Genomic DNA, 19529 nt, shown 5'->3' with positions numbered 1-19529 from the left:
TCACTTTTCATTTGCTCCACATTTTGTTTATCCTTCTTTTTATACTCTTCATCTTTTGTTGTTCTCTCTTCGATTGTTTCTGTCCTTTCACCCTCTACCATCTTCTTGTTCTTCCTCCCTTGTTTCTTTCTCATGTTCTTGCTTCTTTCCTTCTCTCTCCTCTGTTCCTTTCTGTGTTTTTTGTGGTGTTTCCATGTTGCTCTCTTTTAAGACTTAAATGTTGAGGAAAAGAATCATGATGAACATTTTCATTGCTCTTTTAAAACAGTACTTAAAGGACAGGATTTGAGCCTGGACAAAGCTGAAATTTCGGACATGAATTATGTGCGGTTATATATTATATTGTTACAACAGCACAGTAACAAAATGCACCTCATTGAATATGAAAATATCTAAAGAGAATACAAACAATCGTATATTAATACCTAAATTGAAAATCTGTGAATTTTTAAATACAGAATATATTCTTCTGTATGTTAATTGCACATTGTGCTGGTCGTACACATACTACACAACCCCAATAATGCTAAATACAGGACATAAGATATATTTATTCCAGGATCATGCTGCATTTATCTTCATTCACCTTCCCATTGTTCCTACTGAAGACAAGCACCCCCACAGCATGACACTGCCACTGCTGTGTGTTATGACGGTGACTTGTGTTAGGGTGATGTGTGACGTCAGCCTTCTGTCACACATTTCGTTTTGCATCTTCGCCAAAAAAATTAACAATTGGTCTCAATGTCTGGATTCGATTTATTAATACTGGAGTACGGTGGTGCTGCAGAATGCAAATCCACACCACACATTATAGATTTTTATTTGTCTCTTCAATCCACTCTGTTATTATGCTACTCATTTATATTAGTCTGCATAAAATCAAAACATACCAAAATTGCAAAGTTCATACATTCAAGGAGGGACGGTTTTGTGCTATCTGACTGCAAGCACATCTACACAAACAGATTCAACACGTAAAAACTTTGCAGAAAAATAATTTGCATGTCTTTGCGCTTTTATGCACTGGAAGCAAGGCCCCCCATCACCCTCCCCCCCAAAAAACCCCTGCTCCCAATCCAAACGTCATGCTGCGATAGGAAGGAGCTGTCTTCAGCTCTCGTCTATTTCGGCTCGCTGCTGCGTCAGCTGTGTTCACTTATTAAAGATAACGTGAAGAGGGTGGCAGGTTAACTCAGGACAGCAGTTTACTCTGCAGCGCTGGATGCTCTGGTTGTTTTGTGTATTTGCCGGAGCACAAAAAAAAAGAAGGAAGGAAAAAAAAAGTCTGCACAACAACATACCAGCAACAGACACAACGTCGATGCCAGTCATTTCTTAGCTTCTACAGTGTGTTTCAAATTAGCAAAAATGCAACAGAGCAGAGTTTTGGCTGGTGGTTTATACTTTGTTTGCTTTGCTGCATCTTTACCCCCAGGCAATTGATTTGCAGCTCTCCTTCTGCAGCTCCTGCATGCGAGCGTTGGCTTCCTCGCCCTTGTAGGCGGTGTAGCAATCCAGCCAGTGTCCACAGCGCATACCTGTGCTCACTGACATGTACTAACTCACTCTTCCTGCAGGCCATGGCAGAGGAACGCGCAGCAATCACAACAATTCAAAAGATGTACGTGGCAAAGAGGGGGGACAGGCAGAGAGGAGGGAGGGGGCATTAAAGAGAGATGATGGTAGGAATTAAATAAACAGAAGAAGAAAGAATTCTAAGAGGGAAGAGGAGAGACGAGTAAAGAAAAATGTGAGGCGGGGAAGAGATCAAACAAAAGTCAGAAATTGCCCAAGGGTTGGAGTCATTGGTGGATAGTGTGAGAGGAAGAGAGAAATCATTAATGAACGCCTGTCTGTTGCTGTCTGCTCATAAATCAGGGTCTTCTTCATACGTCTCTGCAGAGCACAGAAAGATGCAAGACAGAGAAAAAGGAGAAACAAAAGAAGGAGACTGGTTCGGGGATGATCAATGAAAGTTTGTCCCTGCAGGATTTCATGGCTCAGCAAAGACGATTACCGTGCAGCAGTGTGCTGCGTTCAATAAACTAGCTTTATTCTGGTCTAAAATGCAAAAAGAAAAAAAAAAAAAAAGCAACTCTGAAATGAAAAACTTCCTTGTTCAACATTACGGTACATTAATACTCCAAAATATTTCATACAAATACTGTGCAGTTCATTCAAGTAGAAAAACCCCCCGACATGCTTATGAAGGAAAGCAAAACAAATTTTACAACCCTCTGAAAGTTAACGAGGAGAGTAAAGAAAAGCTTGTGCTCTGTGCAGCCTTACAGTATCAGCCAGCAATAAAACAGAAGGCAAACTTTGACCTCAAGGCTGAGGTCAGAGCAAAAGCTCCGATTTATAGATTGCGGTTGGTTTTCAAGCAGTGGCAAACCCGAGCGAGTCCATGAAGTCGGATGTTTATCGTCTTTCATGTCTCTGCAGAGGCAAATTCAAGTGCGAGAAAAATTGGGGTTATCACTGTTTGAGGTTAAAGCATACAAATGATTAACAGAGAGCTGACATCTCAGACCGAGGTTGAGTCAGGTTTTCACCCAACGGATCCTTCAGAAAAATAAATAAATAAATAAATACTCCTCCCAGTGAAAAATACTTTTGTTTGACACAAACTACCACTTTTAATTAAAGGTAACATGGAGTTCCACAAGAATGTTTTCATAATGACCATTTTGTCACATTAGACCACAAACTTCAAAGTATTTTACTGGTATTTTATGTGATAGACAATCACCAAAAGCTTCATCAACAAAGATATTGAGACCCCTGTACTCTGATACCTGCAAACAAAATTCAGTTGTTGAGGTTATGTCTCTACCACATTTCATCTAAAGACGTTTTTGCTCATTCTGTAGCTCAAACCTTCCGCAGAACGTCTATAAAGATAATTGTTTTACCACTGATTAGATTAAATTAGATTGCATCAGAGTAGCATTGGATCAGATTAGATTATCCTGACTTTTGACTGGGACTTTTCAAAAACATTTCAAGACATGGTGCCACTGATATCCCTAAAACAAAAAAAAGAATTTTGCTATGAAGACGGTTTCACCAAAACAACGTTGAACTGTGGTTAAGACCAACTGTGTTTAAAAACATAGCTGAGCTAATGAAGCCTTTGGTTGCGCTAAATCTGGACCAGATATGTGGCTTTTCTGGGCTAAATAAAGATTAGCCAACTAATCTCGGCTAACAAAAATGTCAACGGATGTCCAGACTTTAGAAAGAGGTGGAGTTGTGTGGTGTGTTCATGGTGGACAGTGTTCTGCCTTTAGGTCGAAAAGATTTATTTTCTTCTCATGAACTGCATCTTCAGGTGGAGTTGGAGTAAAAGGGGTGAAAAGAAATGCAGGCCACACTCTTCAGATTTTTATTTTTAAGACCAAAAATATGATAAACTATATTACTTTGAATATAACTTCCACTTTACAAGTGTTTTATCTGACAGATAAAATCCCAGTAAAACACAGCGACGTTTGTGGTTGCAATGTGACAAAATGTAAAAAAACTAAAATAAAAAGATGAACGGGCTGTGAATACGTTTCTGTACACATCTGGATCAACAATGCATGCTGTAGCTGCTGGTAGTCATAAATCAAGTTAATCTGCAGAGAAGCGGCGTCATTATTCCTCATGCTTGATGAATTACGCCTTGCTCCGAAAAGGAAAGCCCAGCTTAAATTATAGCTCAAACATCCAACAACTGAAGTTAGAATCCTCCTGGTGAAAGAGCCAACCAGTGACCTTAGTTTCCTCTGCCTCAGTCTGCATGCAGCAGCATCAACAATCTCATCTGGAGCTGGCTTTTTGACTTTCAAATGATGAAAAAAATTATCTTCCTAAATTCAAAGGAGCGTCTTCCTCGAATGTTTCCTCCCAGCATTCCATTCCAGTCACGATTCATCAATCCAAAGGACGTGTCGCTTGCTTCAAGTGGGGCGGTGCAATTAGATTTAGACATAAGAAGAAGGAAGAGAGATGAGAGAGTTAGTTTTGTCACATTGGCTGCTGTATGGAGGCTGAACAGTGCTGGCACAGACTGATTCTGCTATTATGCTGTAATTTTCAGCTGTTGGCACCTTTAATAAATAAATAAATAAATACATCCATCCATCTTCTTCTGCTTTATCCGGGAACCCTATAATTTAAAAACTCTAGTATCAGTGAATGGGAAACCTTGGAGAATGTTACTTTTATGGAAATGTGAAAAACCTAACGCTCATCTCAGGAGGGTGAAAATAAGGAAGCAGCCAGTCCAACTTTTGCTACAGTTCAAAAAAAGACCTCAGAGAGATGGAGTCATATTATTTCAAGTTAAACATACTCACAAGCTGATATAACTTTTAAAAAGGTTTTAATCTCTAACATACAGTTGAACACAGGTGTTTATGGTAGATTACATCTCCATGGACTAAAATGTGATGAAAATGTTAAGCTTTTAATTACATCTTTCATGGTAGAATAGTTTAAAAGTAGCCACCAGTATTTAAATGTACTTGGACTTTACTGAAAGTCTTAAAGGTTCCGAATTATACATAAAGGCTAAAATATATAAATTTGTTCACAAATATCTTCTAATAAGTGGTGATGAAAGCTCAGAGATGTCAATGTGTCATTGCAGTTCATGGCAGCATAAAAAAGTATTTGCTTGACAAAATTCAATCATTACTAAGAACCAGGGGGGGAAGTTCAAGGAGTGTTTAGGGGACATTTCCTAAACTAGAAAATTTCTGAAAAATTTAAAAGGGGCCTGCCAAAGTGTGTGTGGTTTTCTGACCCAAATGTTAGGCTGTGATGAAAAGTCAGGTCTAGCAGGCCTGAAGTGTGACCATTAAAGCATAAAATGGTTTGCAAAACAGATTGTTTATGTCATTCTTTGTTACATTTATAGAATTAGCCACAATGCAATGGTTAACTAAAAGGCTATTTGTAGCATGTGGGCTATCACTAGCATACCGACTAACATTGATTTACTTTGTCTACTGTGTAAACAGCAGCGCATGTGCTAAAATTAGCTCAAATACTGAGATTATCTAAAATTCTGTCAATGGCATGTGGGCTATCACTGGCATGTTCACTAACACTGACTTACTTCATTCAGTAAGGTAGTAAGATATAAAAAGTAGCTAAAATGCTAGTATTAGCACGAGGACTACTACATTGCTATTTCAGGCAACAATAACTGCAGACGTTCATCAGTTTGAAATAACAGGTAAGCATGCACTTTCTTAATGCGTCAGCACTTTGGCAAGGTCTGAAGAAATCTGCGAAGAAAGGAAAATAGTGAGGATGATGGCAAATAGCATCAAGCAAGGCAAGAACTGCAAACTTGTACAACTCTGTGTTACTGTCTGTCTCTATATCAAAACCAGTTTTATATTCTCATGAGTCAAGAAGATTGAGATCAAGTCAGAAGCTTATGTTGCAAAACCAACATTTTCAAGCTGGACTTACCTTCACAGCTTCACAGAGACAAGCCGAAAACCTTCAAGTTTCATCACTGGATGGTAAATATGTTGTATGCAGTCATGGTGATGCTTTTCAAACCCAAGACTAACCCCAACTGTACAGACTGTTTAAGCATGGTGATGGTAACATCATGCTGTGGGACGGTTTTGGTAAATTAAACAAGTAATACAGAGAGTCTGTTTCAAAATGTCTCCAGTTTTCCTGCAAAAAAAAAACGCTAGATAATTGAAACTTGAACATAAACAGGTTTTCCACTAGGAAAGTGAGTCCAAACACCAACAAAACTGGTTTTAGAACGAATGAAGCCAGCCGACTTTAACATTCGGGAATGAATTACCAAAGCCCTGACGTCAACCTTGTTAAAACTCAAGTTCATTCGAGGACGCCAACCAATTTGAATTTACTCTTCTACTTCTGATAAGAGAGGTGAAGTATCCAGTCAGAAAGAATTATGCTACAGTTTGTTGATGATGACAAAAAACACACGGTTTTGTTTCCTAATCAGGTGTGGTTGTGGGTGTGTGTGTTTGAGCGTATGTATACTCTGCTTGGGATAAATTACAAAGCTGGTTTTTATTCATATAGATAGTTTATGTTATGGCTTAAAGTGGAATACTAAACATTCTGTCCATGCAATCACTGAAACCAGGTTCCTGTAAATATCTTACACTTACCTGTGTTTGTGTTTGTGTGTGTACCCAAGCTAAATGCATATTGATTTTACTCTTTTGCTTTATAGCTTCATAAAGCTACACCTGAATGCTACTGTGTAATCTGCAGTTACTCTGAAGTCAAAGTACACACACTGTCAACTCTTTACTTTTATGATATAAGTGACTTGGTATTTAACAGGTTCTATAAAGAGACGGCGCAGACTCTGATTCAAATTCAGAATTAGATATAAATAATGGAGAAGTTCTTCTTCCCTACAGTTGCTGCATCCTTGCAGGGAATGAAAGATTGCTGCAAAGTCAATGATTCAGATGGCTTTCCCTTGATAATGCTTTAGCAACTACATATTCAATGTGTGGCTGTTGTATAAGAATTAGAGTTAAACTAGACAGTATATCTGAATCTGGCTTTGTGTTTGAACTGCTCTGCAAGAAATCACCAGGCGTAACTTGTGCTTAATTGGGGTCTGTATTACTGATATATATTGTGTCTCAGATAGCATTACTGTGTCTTGTGAAATAAGCCAAGTTGAAATTGAACTGAAAATACAGTACGTTTTTCTGGCTTCTGTTCATTACTCTGTTGAAGGTGTAGCAAATAAGTGCTAAAATAAACACAAGGCTTTATTGGTTGATCACACAACTGATGTGATGAACTAACTCTTTGTGCTCAGAAGTGGGATTTTCCAAATTCCCATTTGGAAATAAAACAAGAGCAGCCTTTGTAGACAGAATCCCAACTCTCCGAGCATCCAGGAGTTTAGCATCCAGTTTGACTGACATGCACTTACAACGTAACGGACCTGTTTACTGGGACCTCTGGCAGCTGGAGCCTCTTTAGGTCAGTTATAGAAAATGTCTATTTGCAAGATACTTATGTTGTGTTTAAATTGAAAGATTGAAGAGAATTATATGGCTTTGGCTTGTAATGCTAACAGTAGTTAGCACAACAACAATTAGCAAATCCTAGTGTTTTGTGACTTACAACTACTGCAGCTCCTCATATGTTAGAACATAAACACAGCAGCAAATTTCTTGACATGTTCTCAAAAACACAGGTTTAACATTTGTCCATAAAACATTCAGCTGATGGATTTTAGTCTTTTTTGTTTATTAGGTAATATATGAATGTGTTATTATTAATATATAAAACTTTGTGTGCCTCCCCTGTCTCAGTGACCTGAGTTGGAGCTGGCTGAACAGTGTTGGGTTTCCTGTTGACCTCAACTTACCAACAGCGCCTCCTGGTTTTCAGCCAGCGCTTGCTTGGCCAGGTAGCGCTCTCGCTTGATCTTCAGCTCCAAGGACTCTGGGACGTCGGGTACGATCCAGTCAATGGCTCGCAGAACAAAAAATACCACATGCTGTGTTGAAGGTAAAAAAGAAAGAAGACAACAAGATGGTTCCCTTTCCACTGAGGAAGAATTAAATCATTTCTAACCTCTGAACTGACTACTGGAAATTATCTGTTTTAACTAGAATACAAACATACAGGAACAACATGATGCAACTGAAGAAACCCAGAGTTTTAAGCTAAACATTAGTGAATTTCAAGTGTCTTCATTCAAACCTCAAATGCAATGATAAAACCAAGTCGCACAGCGAGGAGTTCCCAGTAGAAGAGCGTATACATTCCATCATTGTCTCTGAATGCTTTATATCTGGAAATAAATAAAGCACAGACAACGCAGAGCATGAACAGCAGCAGAACAAGAAGTCATAACAGATTCAATTTGGAACGCGACCTAGACTGCCCTCTACTGGTCAAATCTAGGATTTCAAAAAAGCAAAAGAAAAAAATGCAACTTTTGCAATAAACAGAAATATAATTAAACACATAATCCTGATTCAGCTAAACATTTACATTCAAATGACCTCAACAATATTTGTTCTCAACAACAACAAAACATTATTAGTTGTTTAATGATTTATTCACATTCAAATCAATCAGATTAAGTCGACGGGCCCGTAATCTGTGTCATAAAATACCAACACGGGGTTCTTCGGATAATCTCCAAAAATCAAATCAAGTTAAGTGCTAAAACCAAATACTTTGAATAAATGTTACTACGGTGGTTATGAAAGAAAAATTACATTCTTGAGTGAGCGTCTTCATTCAGGTTTTAATATATAAATCTTGAGTTAATAAATCGAATAAAACTTACCAATGAAAACCGCAAAGTTAAAATGCCACAGAAAGTATATGTTACTTCCCTCCAGCTTTTGTAAAGAGTAATTGCCACTGGCACGGCAAGGCATTCAGACTCACCTCAGTGTTTACCTCAGCTAAAATAAATAAATGAGAAAAATAACACTGGAACTGCTTATACACTTCTCTAAAACACACCAAAATGCAGAAAACTTTCTGAATTAATTTATTTGCACTGTTTTTGAGAAGCTTTGACGTATAAATCCAGTGTTGCCACCATACCTGCACCGAGGGTAGTCAGTGTAGTTGAGTGGTGCGTAGGCCAAGGTGAAGTTAACATATCCATTGAGATCATTACTGAACTTGTACTGGTAGAGCAGGCGTGGTAAAAAATCTGACGTGAAGGCGATCAGAAAGGCCTGAGAAAATAAAAGCATCACCATTTCGTCAAACACATATTCATTTTAGTGATAACCATGCGACGGCTTGTAAAAGCATAACTACAGATCTACTGACGTTGGCAATGACAGACAGATGGGACAAGGCTTCTAAGATGTTGAACCAAACTCCAATGTTTTGAGCCCGCTCGGCCACCGGTCGGCGGTACTCGCACACAAACTTGTGGGCGTCAAGGCGGATCTCCACCCAGTTGTTCAGGAGGGCGAAGAGCGGCGCCAGGGGGAACGCTGCTACGAAGATTGTGATGAACCCAAACTGGAGGACTGGAGGACAGGGAGACAGTTTTATTTACACTGAGCAGCCAAACATAAAATTACAACTAATGCCCTCCAGGATTATGGACCCTGCTGGTGAAGATGAGTTCAAAGACCTTAAAATAAAGAGGCTTGTTGACCTGCCAACTGTAGATCTGGTGAAATTTAGGAGATTGTCTGTCTTCTTGCAGAAGTTTAATAAATTATGAGGATCAACACATAACTTCCTGTCTTTCCTATTTTTAATGGCTTGGTATGAAAAAAGAGGCCTCTGTGTCACATCATGATTATGGCCAAGAGAAACAGACAGTTATGGGTTATATATCAATTCTTTTTTAAACAACCTAATCAACTACATTACTATCTACTATCAGTGAGTCCTAAAAAAAACATTCCAAACTATTTTTTACCATGGGATTTTGTCATGAACATAATAAACCCTTTGGCTCCCTTTCTGATTCTGTGAGGAAAGACAAGCATTTCTTGCACATGACTGACAGAATGGTCTGTCATTCACTTATCTTTAAAAATATACTTTTCCTGGCAAATCTTAATCACAAGAGCCAGTTACTGTTAAACACAGGATAAAGCCACAGGGCCTTTTATTGTCTCTGGGAACTCTTGATATTCAACTTTTAATCAGTATTAACCCTCAATCAACATGTAAACTACATGAAAAAGCAGGTTCTTATTTGTACCCCAGATGACCTTCAGGTCCTTTAGATTATGAGCTACTCTCCTTATAAACTCACATTTAAAAACTCTGGAAATTGTTCTATACCTGTAACCCATTTCCTCTCATATTGACCAGCTGTGCCGATAAGTGAGAAGGGCTTTGTATTAATAACATCTTTATTGATCTGGGAATTGATCCAAAAGAGAACCAGTTCTTATCTAATTACCCATTTCCAGATATTCCTCAAACAGGCCCCCACACGGCACCAGCTTGTAGTCTTCCTCCCAGCGTCGAGGCTCGTCCTGCTCATCATCTCCCAACACGCTGGCCAAGGTTCTTTTCTGCCGCCAGGCTTTTACTTTGCTGCATACAAGGAATAATAGATGGGTTAACATGTAAGCAATCATTTATCATTTGGACTGGATGTAAAGAAAAGCAATGTCAGTGTAAACGAACAAGATAATGTTTTTTAGAAATCACACGGATATGAATTCAGCTTAATCTAACATACGGTATGATGAACTCCTGGATGTTGTTGATCAGCTGCTTCCCCACCATTATGATGAAGAGTTGTTCAGCCAGCTCAATGAGGCAACCGCCAGGGCCACACTGAAATCACAAGGTGCACAGAAACAGCTCAATGCAGCGACACAGGAAGACAGTGCAACACACTCCAAGAATTCATATTAAAAAAAGCACCAACATCTTCGTTTCTCATCCCAAACAAGGTTCCATAGTTTGTAGGGTAACCCACAAACCTGAACACACAGAGACAAAAAGAGAACCGCTTATATTTCTAGAGGAATGAACATTTTATCAAGCATTTCACGTGACTGGGCCCTTGTCTTACCTTCCCTTAAAGAAAGCCACGTAGAAGGGAGACGAGTAGAAGTTGACAAACTGGAAGATGAACACTTTGAGGGTGAAAGCGTTGTCATGCTGGGTTTGGGTTCTGTGCATCTCTGCAATGTGAGCACAGACGAATGCAGTGATGAAGTCGAAGAAATGTAAAAAGGTTTAAGGGGAAATGCTGAATACTGTATCTGAACAAGGCATCTAGCAGATGTCACTCTAACAAAAGCCGGCCTTTAAAAGAATGAATTTGGCGTTTTCAACATTTAGTGAAAAAAAAATCAAACAAAAAAAAAAACAAACAGAATGTTAACTTTTCTTTTTTGAAAACTTTCAGCTTACATTTCCTTGCAGACAAATGCAATGTCGAGCCTTCACAGCTCAGGTGTTTTCTAATTCTGCGTCGACTCTTACCCCATTTGGTGAGCTGCTCCGCTAAGGCCGTATAAACCTGACCCATTACCAGAATGAAGCCCAGGTTCACAATGCTGCTGCAGATGTTAGCTATGGTTCCAGCCTGAGGAGGAAATGACATCGGCGCTAGTGTTAGCAACATATTTTAAATCAAACAGATGAATCTGACATGTTCTGCGTGGATCTGACGTACCTCTGTACGCAGCACAGGGCTCCCGCTCTGGTACATCATGACGCTGATGACTCCTCGACACATGACCACCGTCACCAGGAAGATTATCACCACACACAGCTGTTCAGAAAGTGGATTTCATCTACCATGATGGTTCACAGCCAGAAAGTTGACCGTGCCGAACTCTGAGGATTTTATTGATGGTGGAGCTGCTTGCTTTTTATTTTTATTTTTATTTTTATTTATTTTTTTACCATTGTCCCAGATCTCTTTAGAAGAATGTAGGCACAATGACAAAGATAATCAGATCATCTTTAGTTCAATGTGGCTATCACCTCAATCCATTATGCCTCTGTCTTCACTGAAACAACTCCACTGTCCTGAAACTTTCTATACTTACACATTGTTTTCTAGTGTATTTAGTTAACAAAAACACTTATGATTAACTAACGGAAGTCAGATCGGCAAAACGCTCAATGACAATGACGTTTTTAAAAAGTATTGGTATCGGCGATAATATCCCTAAATTTACTCGGAATAAGATCAATACCAAAATTCTCAGTGTTGCACACCTCTACATGTTTGTCTAGTAAGAAGCCATCAGACACGACTCACCATCAGGACGATGACCATGGAGCCAGTGAACATGCGAGACAGTCTCGTCTTCTCTGGAAAGTACGGCTCTTTGACTCCAGTCACTGGATTCTCCTCCACAGTGGGGGCCGTGGCGGCAAACTCAGGACGGGGACGTTCCTGAGAGGACACAGCAGGTCAGGTTTCTATACAGCAACATTTTGTTTGTGTGTATTCTCTACAGGAAAAGATACTGCTGAAGGTGTTAACGTCAGGAAATGGATGGAACAAGTTTTTAAATACTATCATTTTCTTACGTTACTCCACCACAACATCTTTCAGTCTTTCCATTTGCAGGAACCATGAGAATAAACCAGCGTAGAGATGCTCATGCTAATGTATCAAATAACCTCCTCCTCATGGAAGTCCATGCAGTCCCAGTGATGGGCCAGAGTAGCCATCTTGCGCTTCCAGAACTCCAGAAAGGTCACGGCCCAGAAGGACATGAAAACGCTGAAGAACACGGTACCGGGGTGGTCGAACAGGTAGCCAAGCTGTAGCACGGAGCGGCAAGGGACAGGTTTAAGCTCTGAGCTTGTTCATGTTGTGACTCTAAACTGAGCTTCACAGCAATTAAAGGAGCAACTATAGCTTACCTTCGCCATGGTGCAGATATCAGACATGTTCCAAGCATCGCAGGTTTTACAAAGGGGGCACATCGGATACTTCGCACCACTGCTACAAATGTCCTCCCTGTTGACAATCCCAAATAATCTTCAAAAATGTACATCAATCTGCCTTGAAATTGGAATAAAACACACTATAGTTTGTCATCGAGTGAGAAAATGTGAAAATGCTTATTGGTTGTTACTGTAAGTTTGCAAAGCTCTGCTATGGTTTGGTAAATTTACCCTTTCGATGTGCCTCGCTTTATTCGCAGATAAGTGTTGAAGATTCTAGAAAGGTTTATTTTCCTGGAAATCCCAGCATTCCTTGGAGGAAAGCTATAACATGCTTTTTCCTCAGAGGATCAATGCTAATCTCATATCTGCACATTAGGTGCTCGACTGCAGCTGGTGCCAAATATTGACCTCAACACCCTCAGAAGTAGAAAATCTATCAACTCCTGTGCGCGAACAGATCTTTCTTGACAGAAGTTGTGGTCACATCATTAACTCAGCCGAATTGGTAATCGTTGCTAATCATCTCTAAACGTTGCTTCATATAAAGCCGCTCTGCTCTGCGTTGCAGTGAAGCATGTGTAGTGTTTCCTGTGGTACTTTTCATTGAAGACTCACGCTGGTGTGTTGGTGTCCATGGACATGACTCCCGACACAAAAACCAGCGTTCCCACTATGGCCGCCGGCAGAAGCCAGGCTGTGTAGAAACCTGCAGGGACAGCAGAGCTCCATTACAGTGCAGCTCTCAGTTGATGGAGGGAGAGGAAATGAAACCGCGTAGCTGCTCCCAGGTTGATGCTGCGCTGCCAGAGACGCTTCTAATAGTTTAACTGTCCGAAACACATCCGCATGTTTTCTGCCGATGCTGCATTGGTCCTGTCGTTCATCTATTCCTATGAAACATATTTCCACCTGCTGTTTGTTTGCTCAACACATAATTCTCTGTCAACAGTATCTGCCAGACAACTGTTGCAGTAGGCTACAAGCTCAAATTCATTTTATTTGATCTATTTATTTATTTTGCAGTTCAGCGGTGTCGTCCCCTCAAGGTTTTAAAAAGAGTTTTGAAGTTTTGCTTCAGTTCATCAGTTGAAGGAAAAAGTTGGTTAATTGACACATTTCATTTTGCTTTTAAAAGTTCCCATCTCTCAACAATGTCTACGTTTTGAGCAGAAGAGAGAGATCACAAGGAGAAGCAGAAGTAAAGAGTGATAAAGATAGCTCAGCAGGAAGGGACTGGTTCATTATGACACTAAATAATTTAGCAACACTAATACGGTGCAATGTACTTTTAACATTCCTAAATATTGGTGCCCCAGCTGAGGCCATTTGAAGTGAGCTTGCTTAGTTACTTTAAGAGGATAAAGTTTTCATCTGTAGAGTGTGTGTTTCAGTAAAATCTGATACAACTACCAAATATTACAATTAAATGACAAAAGTAGAAAGTTTTTAGCATCGACTGTCTTTGTGCTTCTGATTAATATCATGAGAAGGAGATGAAACGGCACATAAATCAAGTGCCTGAACTTTAATTAAATCTTCTTGGGATATTTATGTATATTTATATCGACACATTTTTATTTTTTATAGATTTAATTATTTATTTATTGGGTGTGCATTACGCTTATGTCAGGCAGGATGCTCCTGTGGTTCTTGGGGATGTGAATCCCTTGGAATTAGCAATAAGATGTCTAAATAAATACTTCACTTTAAAGGTGCAGTATGTATCTTTTATAAATTTTTTTTTACTTTGTACAAGAGGTCGGTCTTAGCGCTGTCAGTTACTGTCTGTGTGGCACTGCTAGGCTGTGCTAGCTGCTATGATGCTCAGTTGTGAATGCTCAGGCTAGTTAGCATGGCCGCCAACTGTGGCGGACAAATGGTTTTCTTGAAACATTAAGCTGTTTCTCCGCCATTAGCACATTTAGCAACAAGTACAGGACTGACAGCGTTAAGACCCTCCTCCTGGCTCTGATTGGATGTTTTTAGTCAGGAGCAGTGCGTTTCCTTAGATGGCGATAGTAGCTCAGGGAGGAGGTGCAGGAGATTAATCTTTTCACATATTATCTGTTTCATACTATATTGTCCCAACATGGTGACAATTTTAAGGAATATGTAAAAAAAACACATTTTTGTAAAATTTACTTCCTGCACCTTTAAGTTACATTCTTCACTCTGAAAATGGAGCTCTAACAAGTATACAGAGTAACTCAGGTATTTAAAAAAAGAAGAATGATTTCATACCTAGCCAAGCAAAGTAGAGGGCAATCTTCTCTCCAAAGTACTCCCTAATGTGATCTAGTGGTTGGTACTTGAACCATTTGCACCAGCGAGCCCAGTAGTGGTGCAGGACCTGCCTCTGGTTGAGCTCATCAGGATGGATCTCGTGGCTCTGAAGCTTGAAAGGACCCTGTTGCAAGCCAGAAAACGAGGCTGATTAGAGAGGGAAAAACAGCTAAAGTAAACATTACCCAGCAGATAACAATCCTTCACCTCATGCAGAGGATAAGCTGCTGTGTAGGCCCCTTCATTTACCAGTCTGTCCACGCCAACCTCCGTCCTCTTTCTTTTGCCGTACACCGTCCGAGCTAGAATCTCATAAACCTACGTTAAGACACCAAACTACATCTGTGGGATGAGGGAAACACAACCATCCCAAAACACACACCGCTATGTGGTAACAGGAGTGTTACTTACAACCTGGTGTCTCTGAGTATTAGTGAAGTAGCTGTCTTGGTCTCCGGAGCCGAGGAATCTACACATAAAAGAAATTCATTCATAAACATACAGACACTGGGTCTGAATCTGATGTGCTCGGGGGTCGCTGATGTCTAGTGGAAGTCACCTGTTCATCTTTGACTTGCGGAAGGCGCATGTGTAATAGTCCAGCGGCCTGTTTGGCACCGATTCCATCATTATGTTGGGTACACAGAGTCTTTTTAGAACCACAGAAGATGTGTTTAGGTCCAGGTGTTGCTGGGCCTGGAAATCACGAGAGATTTAACGATTTGCTTTTTTTTTGTGGCGATATAGGTCTTAAATTCCATTCATAGTGTTCTTAAATGGGTCTTTAAAAAGTCTTAAATTTGAGTTAGTGAAGCCTACAGAAACCTTGGGAAAGGTTAAGGGGATATAAATAGTTTTGGGAGGCAGTGCATTTATTAAAAAGACAAGTTTTATCTTTCTTAGTACCTTCTCTCTGTAGCAAATGAATGTGTGCTCCACAGCAATAGGGATTAATATGACTTAGTTTCCAAAAAAGGGACACGGATATTTAAATGGCCCCGTTAAATGCTGACCTGTAGTGGAGCTCGGAGGCAAAGCTCCTCAGCGTAGTAAACCAACACGTCCCAGGGGGCGCTGACTTTAAGAAAATGTATGGTTTTCTTTTCACTTGCAGATTCCTCCTGAATGGAGAGAGCGGAGAGAGAAAAGCTGGTGAGTGACGTGAAGGGAAATTTATTCTGACCATCCTCTTGGACTAACAAAATAAACAGCAGCACCTTTTCCAAGAGCAGTCCGGCACTCTGGAGGTTCTGGACAAACTTGTCCCTCCACTCTGCCAGCTGTGCAGACTCCCCATCCTCACAGTTCCAGTTGCGTTTCTCCTTCCCTCGCTGCTTGCCCCGTGACCGGATCTCCCACACCAGCACAAAATCTGAAAGCCAACATTAAACTCTGTTATTACCAGTGTTGTTTTGCCAAAACAAGATTCAAAGCAACACTGGTGGTGATGCGTACCGATTTTAGTTCGCCCATCTCTGAAGTAGTTGCCCATTTTTGAGACCGCTTGGTTATCTCTTGTGATGCAGTGCAAATGAATCGGGTCATCACCCTGGACGTGGCACTTCGAAGCCGCGGCTGAAGACTGAGAAGGAAACATCGTTTGGTCAGTATGAAAAACATGGAACTTGCAGTGTTAAGTCATTTATTCACATTTTGTCAACTTAAAACCTCAAACTGTAACATATTTTCTTGGAGTCTTATGTGTTATATCGACACAAAGTAGCTTACCACTGCAACATGTAAAAAAACAAAAAACAAAAACATAATCCTGGCTTTTTTCTGCCTCTGTATTGAGCTCCCTCCTCTCTAGAGTCACCTTTTGCTGCAGTTACAGCAGAGAGTCTTCAGGATATGTCTCTGCCAGCTTTGCGCAGTAAGAAACTGAAATTGTCAAGTTTTGCCACAGATTCTCAACCGAACTTGAGTCTGGACTCAAGTTCACTGGGTTATTCTGAGACAAATGTATTTTTTATCTTAAATATCCTACTGCAGCGCTGGAGCTGAGTTTATTGTTTTTGTCCAGCTGGAAAGTAAAAACCTCCACCTTGAAGTAATCAGTTAATCTATCAATTATTCTGACGTTTAATCAGATAATAAAAAAAAACTACTGGCATATTGTGCTTATTTTTCATTTGATCACTTTGGGACTTTGCTATGCAAAAATTAGAAATACATTAAAGTATTAAATAAATGTTTTTAAATAAACATTTTATTGCTTAAAAACCATTCAGCAAATGGCCTATTTATTGAGTATGTATACCCCAGTTAACAATTAATGGATTCCTAAGTTAGTTGATGATTATTTCAATAATAATTCATCGTTATTAATCTAATTAATTGTTTCAGCCCTAATGATGGTGTCATGATTCTCCTGACATGCCAGCAGCTCAATTTCTGAAAGCAAATGAGCCCGATATCATCAGTATCTCAATTTCTGCTGATGATATCAGCCTCATTTGCTTTTGCCGCTCCTCTTAATTTCTGTCTGGCTCTACGGTTTGAAAACCGGGCAGAGAGACGTTGAGGGACTTTTAATCATGTCCTACATCCTGTGTTTATCTCCATTCATCCCACAGCATACTGCTGTCAACACCATGTTTGACAGATGGAGAGTTCAGATTTGGTCTCTTTAGCCTGAAGCATTTTTGGTGTGTTTTCTACAAACAGTTCTTATGACTTTTTTGTTAGGCCTCTTTCATAGAGATCTGATGCGTTGATTAAAGATCATACCAAAATTTGGAAATTGACTGTTGTTTTTTCTTTTATTAAGGCAATAGTCCAAAGCATTTTTTGTGTGTTGTTTTTATGTTTTGGATCTTTAAACATAAAGACCCAGAACTTTATGTTCATAAAATTTTCATAAAAAATTTATGAAAAAACATTTTTTCATAAAAAAAAATGTTAGAAGTAGGTAAACCAACAAAAAAAAGAAAAGAAAATCACAAAAAAAACCTATTTTTTTTTTTGTTGCATTTTTAATTTAATGAATAATGTGGCTCGCCAGTGGTTTAAATTTGGCAGTTATGGCATCAGGGACACTACTGATTTACAGGTATCAGAGTAAAATGGGCTGAATACAAAAACACCCCATGATTCTCAGGTTTGTTTTATTTGTACAGTGTTTTGAAAACCATGCGTAATTGTCCATCTAAAGCAGGAAACTGTTGTTTTTGCTTTCAAAGATCACAAATCTGAGGCTTTGCTCACGAACACTTCCCTGCCTTTGGATGAGATTAAACCACACACTCTTGTGCAAGACACTGCACCATAAAAGCCTGCACTCTGCAGTAATGAGCCCGGAAACATGGAGACAGAAAGCAGTCCCTGTGCTTTCTGCAAGATCACACACACACACACTATATATATATATATATATATATACGGCACAGTCATTTAGCCCACAAGCAACTTCTTGTGTGCTCATCAGAATTTCCAGCAGCAGAGATTGCAGATCCAGATTCCCAGCTAAACGTGTGAAGTTAGTGAAGTGCGAAAAGATGAGGCAGAGAAACAGAGCAACGTATTGGCCACATGTCGGGTGTGCTGCACAGTATGCAATTACATGAGAGAAGTAAAAAGAAAAAAAAAAGTGCTTACACATCGTGAAGGGAAAAAGTCCCCGTTCTGCAGACTGCCGTAGCCGTCTGTGGTGTGTGCTTCACCCCTGGCGTCCAAATCCAGAAGGACTTCTCTGTCTCCACTCCGCACCTCCCAGCTCTTTTTCATCATAATGAAAAATAATAATAAAAACGCACTGCTGGCTGGCTACAAAAATATGAATAAATTAAAAAAAAACAAACAAAAAAAACAGTATACTGATGACTTACATGAAACTGTGCAACAACAAACAAAATCTGTTGTTTTCTCTGAAGTAGAATTTCGCAAACAGCATCTTACAAAAATAAAAATGCGAACCAAATAAATGAATGGATACCTTCTCTGCAGTGAAAACTAGGCTGGGGGATTTGCAACAGTCTGTGCTTCCATTGTGCTCTTCCTCCTCTTCATCTCAGTATCCATCAAGTCTCCCCCCAACTCCCCTTCCTGCCCTCTTCAACCCCCTCCCTCACACACACACCACCCCCAACTTCAGCGCCACTGCATTAGCTGTGGAGTACCGTAATGCATCTACCTCAGGGGCAGCGGCACATTCTCTGCTTTGCTGCATCTCAGCATGAGAGACGCACCCTGCACATTTCAGAGGCATAAATAATTGACTGTGGAGCAAAAGCCCTCTGTGACTGTAATAGAAGATAAAACACATCTGTTGAGTGTGTACTCCCGTGTCCACAAGAGAAGATTTAGTACATTCTCACAGCCAGGTTTGAACGTGACACACATTTGTATAATTTATTAAGTATGAACATCAGCAGGAGAGCTCCGCCCTACGTGGCTGTAACTTTAACACAGGGGAAAGGGGAAGTAAAAAAATAAAAATAAAAAAGAAAGTGAAATCAGATGACTTTACTTTTCAGTTTGGTGAGATCCATAAAGCTAGTGAAGAAAAAGTTAATAGAAGATCTCAACAAAAATCTGAACTTTGACTTTTTAATGAAAAGTCAAAGGTCAAAGTCAAAGCCTCCTGCAGTGGAGGCGGTGGCATGCTGTGGGGATGAGAGTCTTTTTCAGTTTTTTTTTTTTAACCTCGGGTTTTCCAGGACGAACAGCCTGCTTAAGTTGGCACCACTGCAGCCGAGTTTAGTCTTTGACTAGGCCTCTACAAAACTCTGATTTTAAATTTTGATTAACTGAAACTGTGAAATGTGTCAAAAAAAGAAAACACAGAAGTGTGGGAAATAATTCTTGTGGCATCGTAAACTAAACTTTGGTTGTTCGTTAAAACAAGAGCTGCT

The 19529-nt window shown here is 39.8% G+C and overlaps 1 protein-coding gene across 1 annotated transcript; it reads right to left on the bottom strand.

Annotated features, from left to right (window-relative positions):
- Positions 1-3377: 3377 nt before the first annotated feature.
- Positions 3378-18706, bottom strand: ano11 (anoctamin 11). The gene is made up of 24 exons (XM_007570096.2): positions 18611-18706; positions 18274-18441; positions 16132-16258; positions 15894-16048; positions 15690-15797; positions 15236-15372; positions 15088-15145; positions 14884-14994; positions 14635-14800; positions 13009-13099; positions 12367-12463; positions 12121-12264; positions 11753-11890; positions 11159-11257; positions 10966-11068; positions 10550-10661; positions 10403-10457; positions 10211-10308; positions 9926-10062; positions 8827-9032; positions 8593-8729; positions 7732-7822; positions 7394-7525; positions 3378-3948 (listed from the first exon to the last, which is right to left on the bottom strand). Exons 2-24 carry the CDS (start codon positions 18403-18405, stop codon positions 3925-3927), a joined length of 2658 nt encoding a protein of 885 aa, XP_007570158.1. The 5' UTR covers positions 18406-18441; positions 18611-18706; the 3' UTR covers positions 3378-3924.
- Between the last annotated feature and the right edge of the window lie 823 nt (positions 18707-19529).

This window comes from Poecilia formosa, unplaced genomic scaffold (assembly GCF_000485575.1).
Source record: "Poecilia formosa unplaced genomic scaffold, Poecilia_formosa-5.1.2 Scaffold255, whole genome shotgun sequence".
Lineage (NCBI taxonomy): Eukaryota > Metazoa > Chordata > Actinopteri > Cyprinodontiformes > Poeciliidae > Poecilia > Poecilia formosa.
The sequence above is the reverse complement of the archived record's forward strand: the minus strand, read 5'-3'. Positions and strand labels throughout refer to the sequence as shown.

Excerpts from the sequence above, each read along its gene's own strand:
- ano11 (XM_007570096.2), bottom strand. The coding sequence starts at position 18,405 with ATGATGAAAAAGAGCTGGGAGGTGCGGAGTGGAGACAGAGAAGTCCTT. Across the intron at positions 12,464-13,008 it reads ATGGACACCAACACACCAGC|GGAGGACATTTGTAGCAGTG; the intron begins GTGAGTCTTCAA and ends GATTGTCAACAG. Across the intron at positions 11,258-11,752 it reads CCATGGTCATCGTCCTGATG|CTGTGTGTGGTGATAATCTT; the intron begins GTGAGTCGTGTC and ends CTTTCTGAACAG.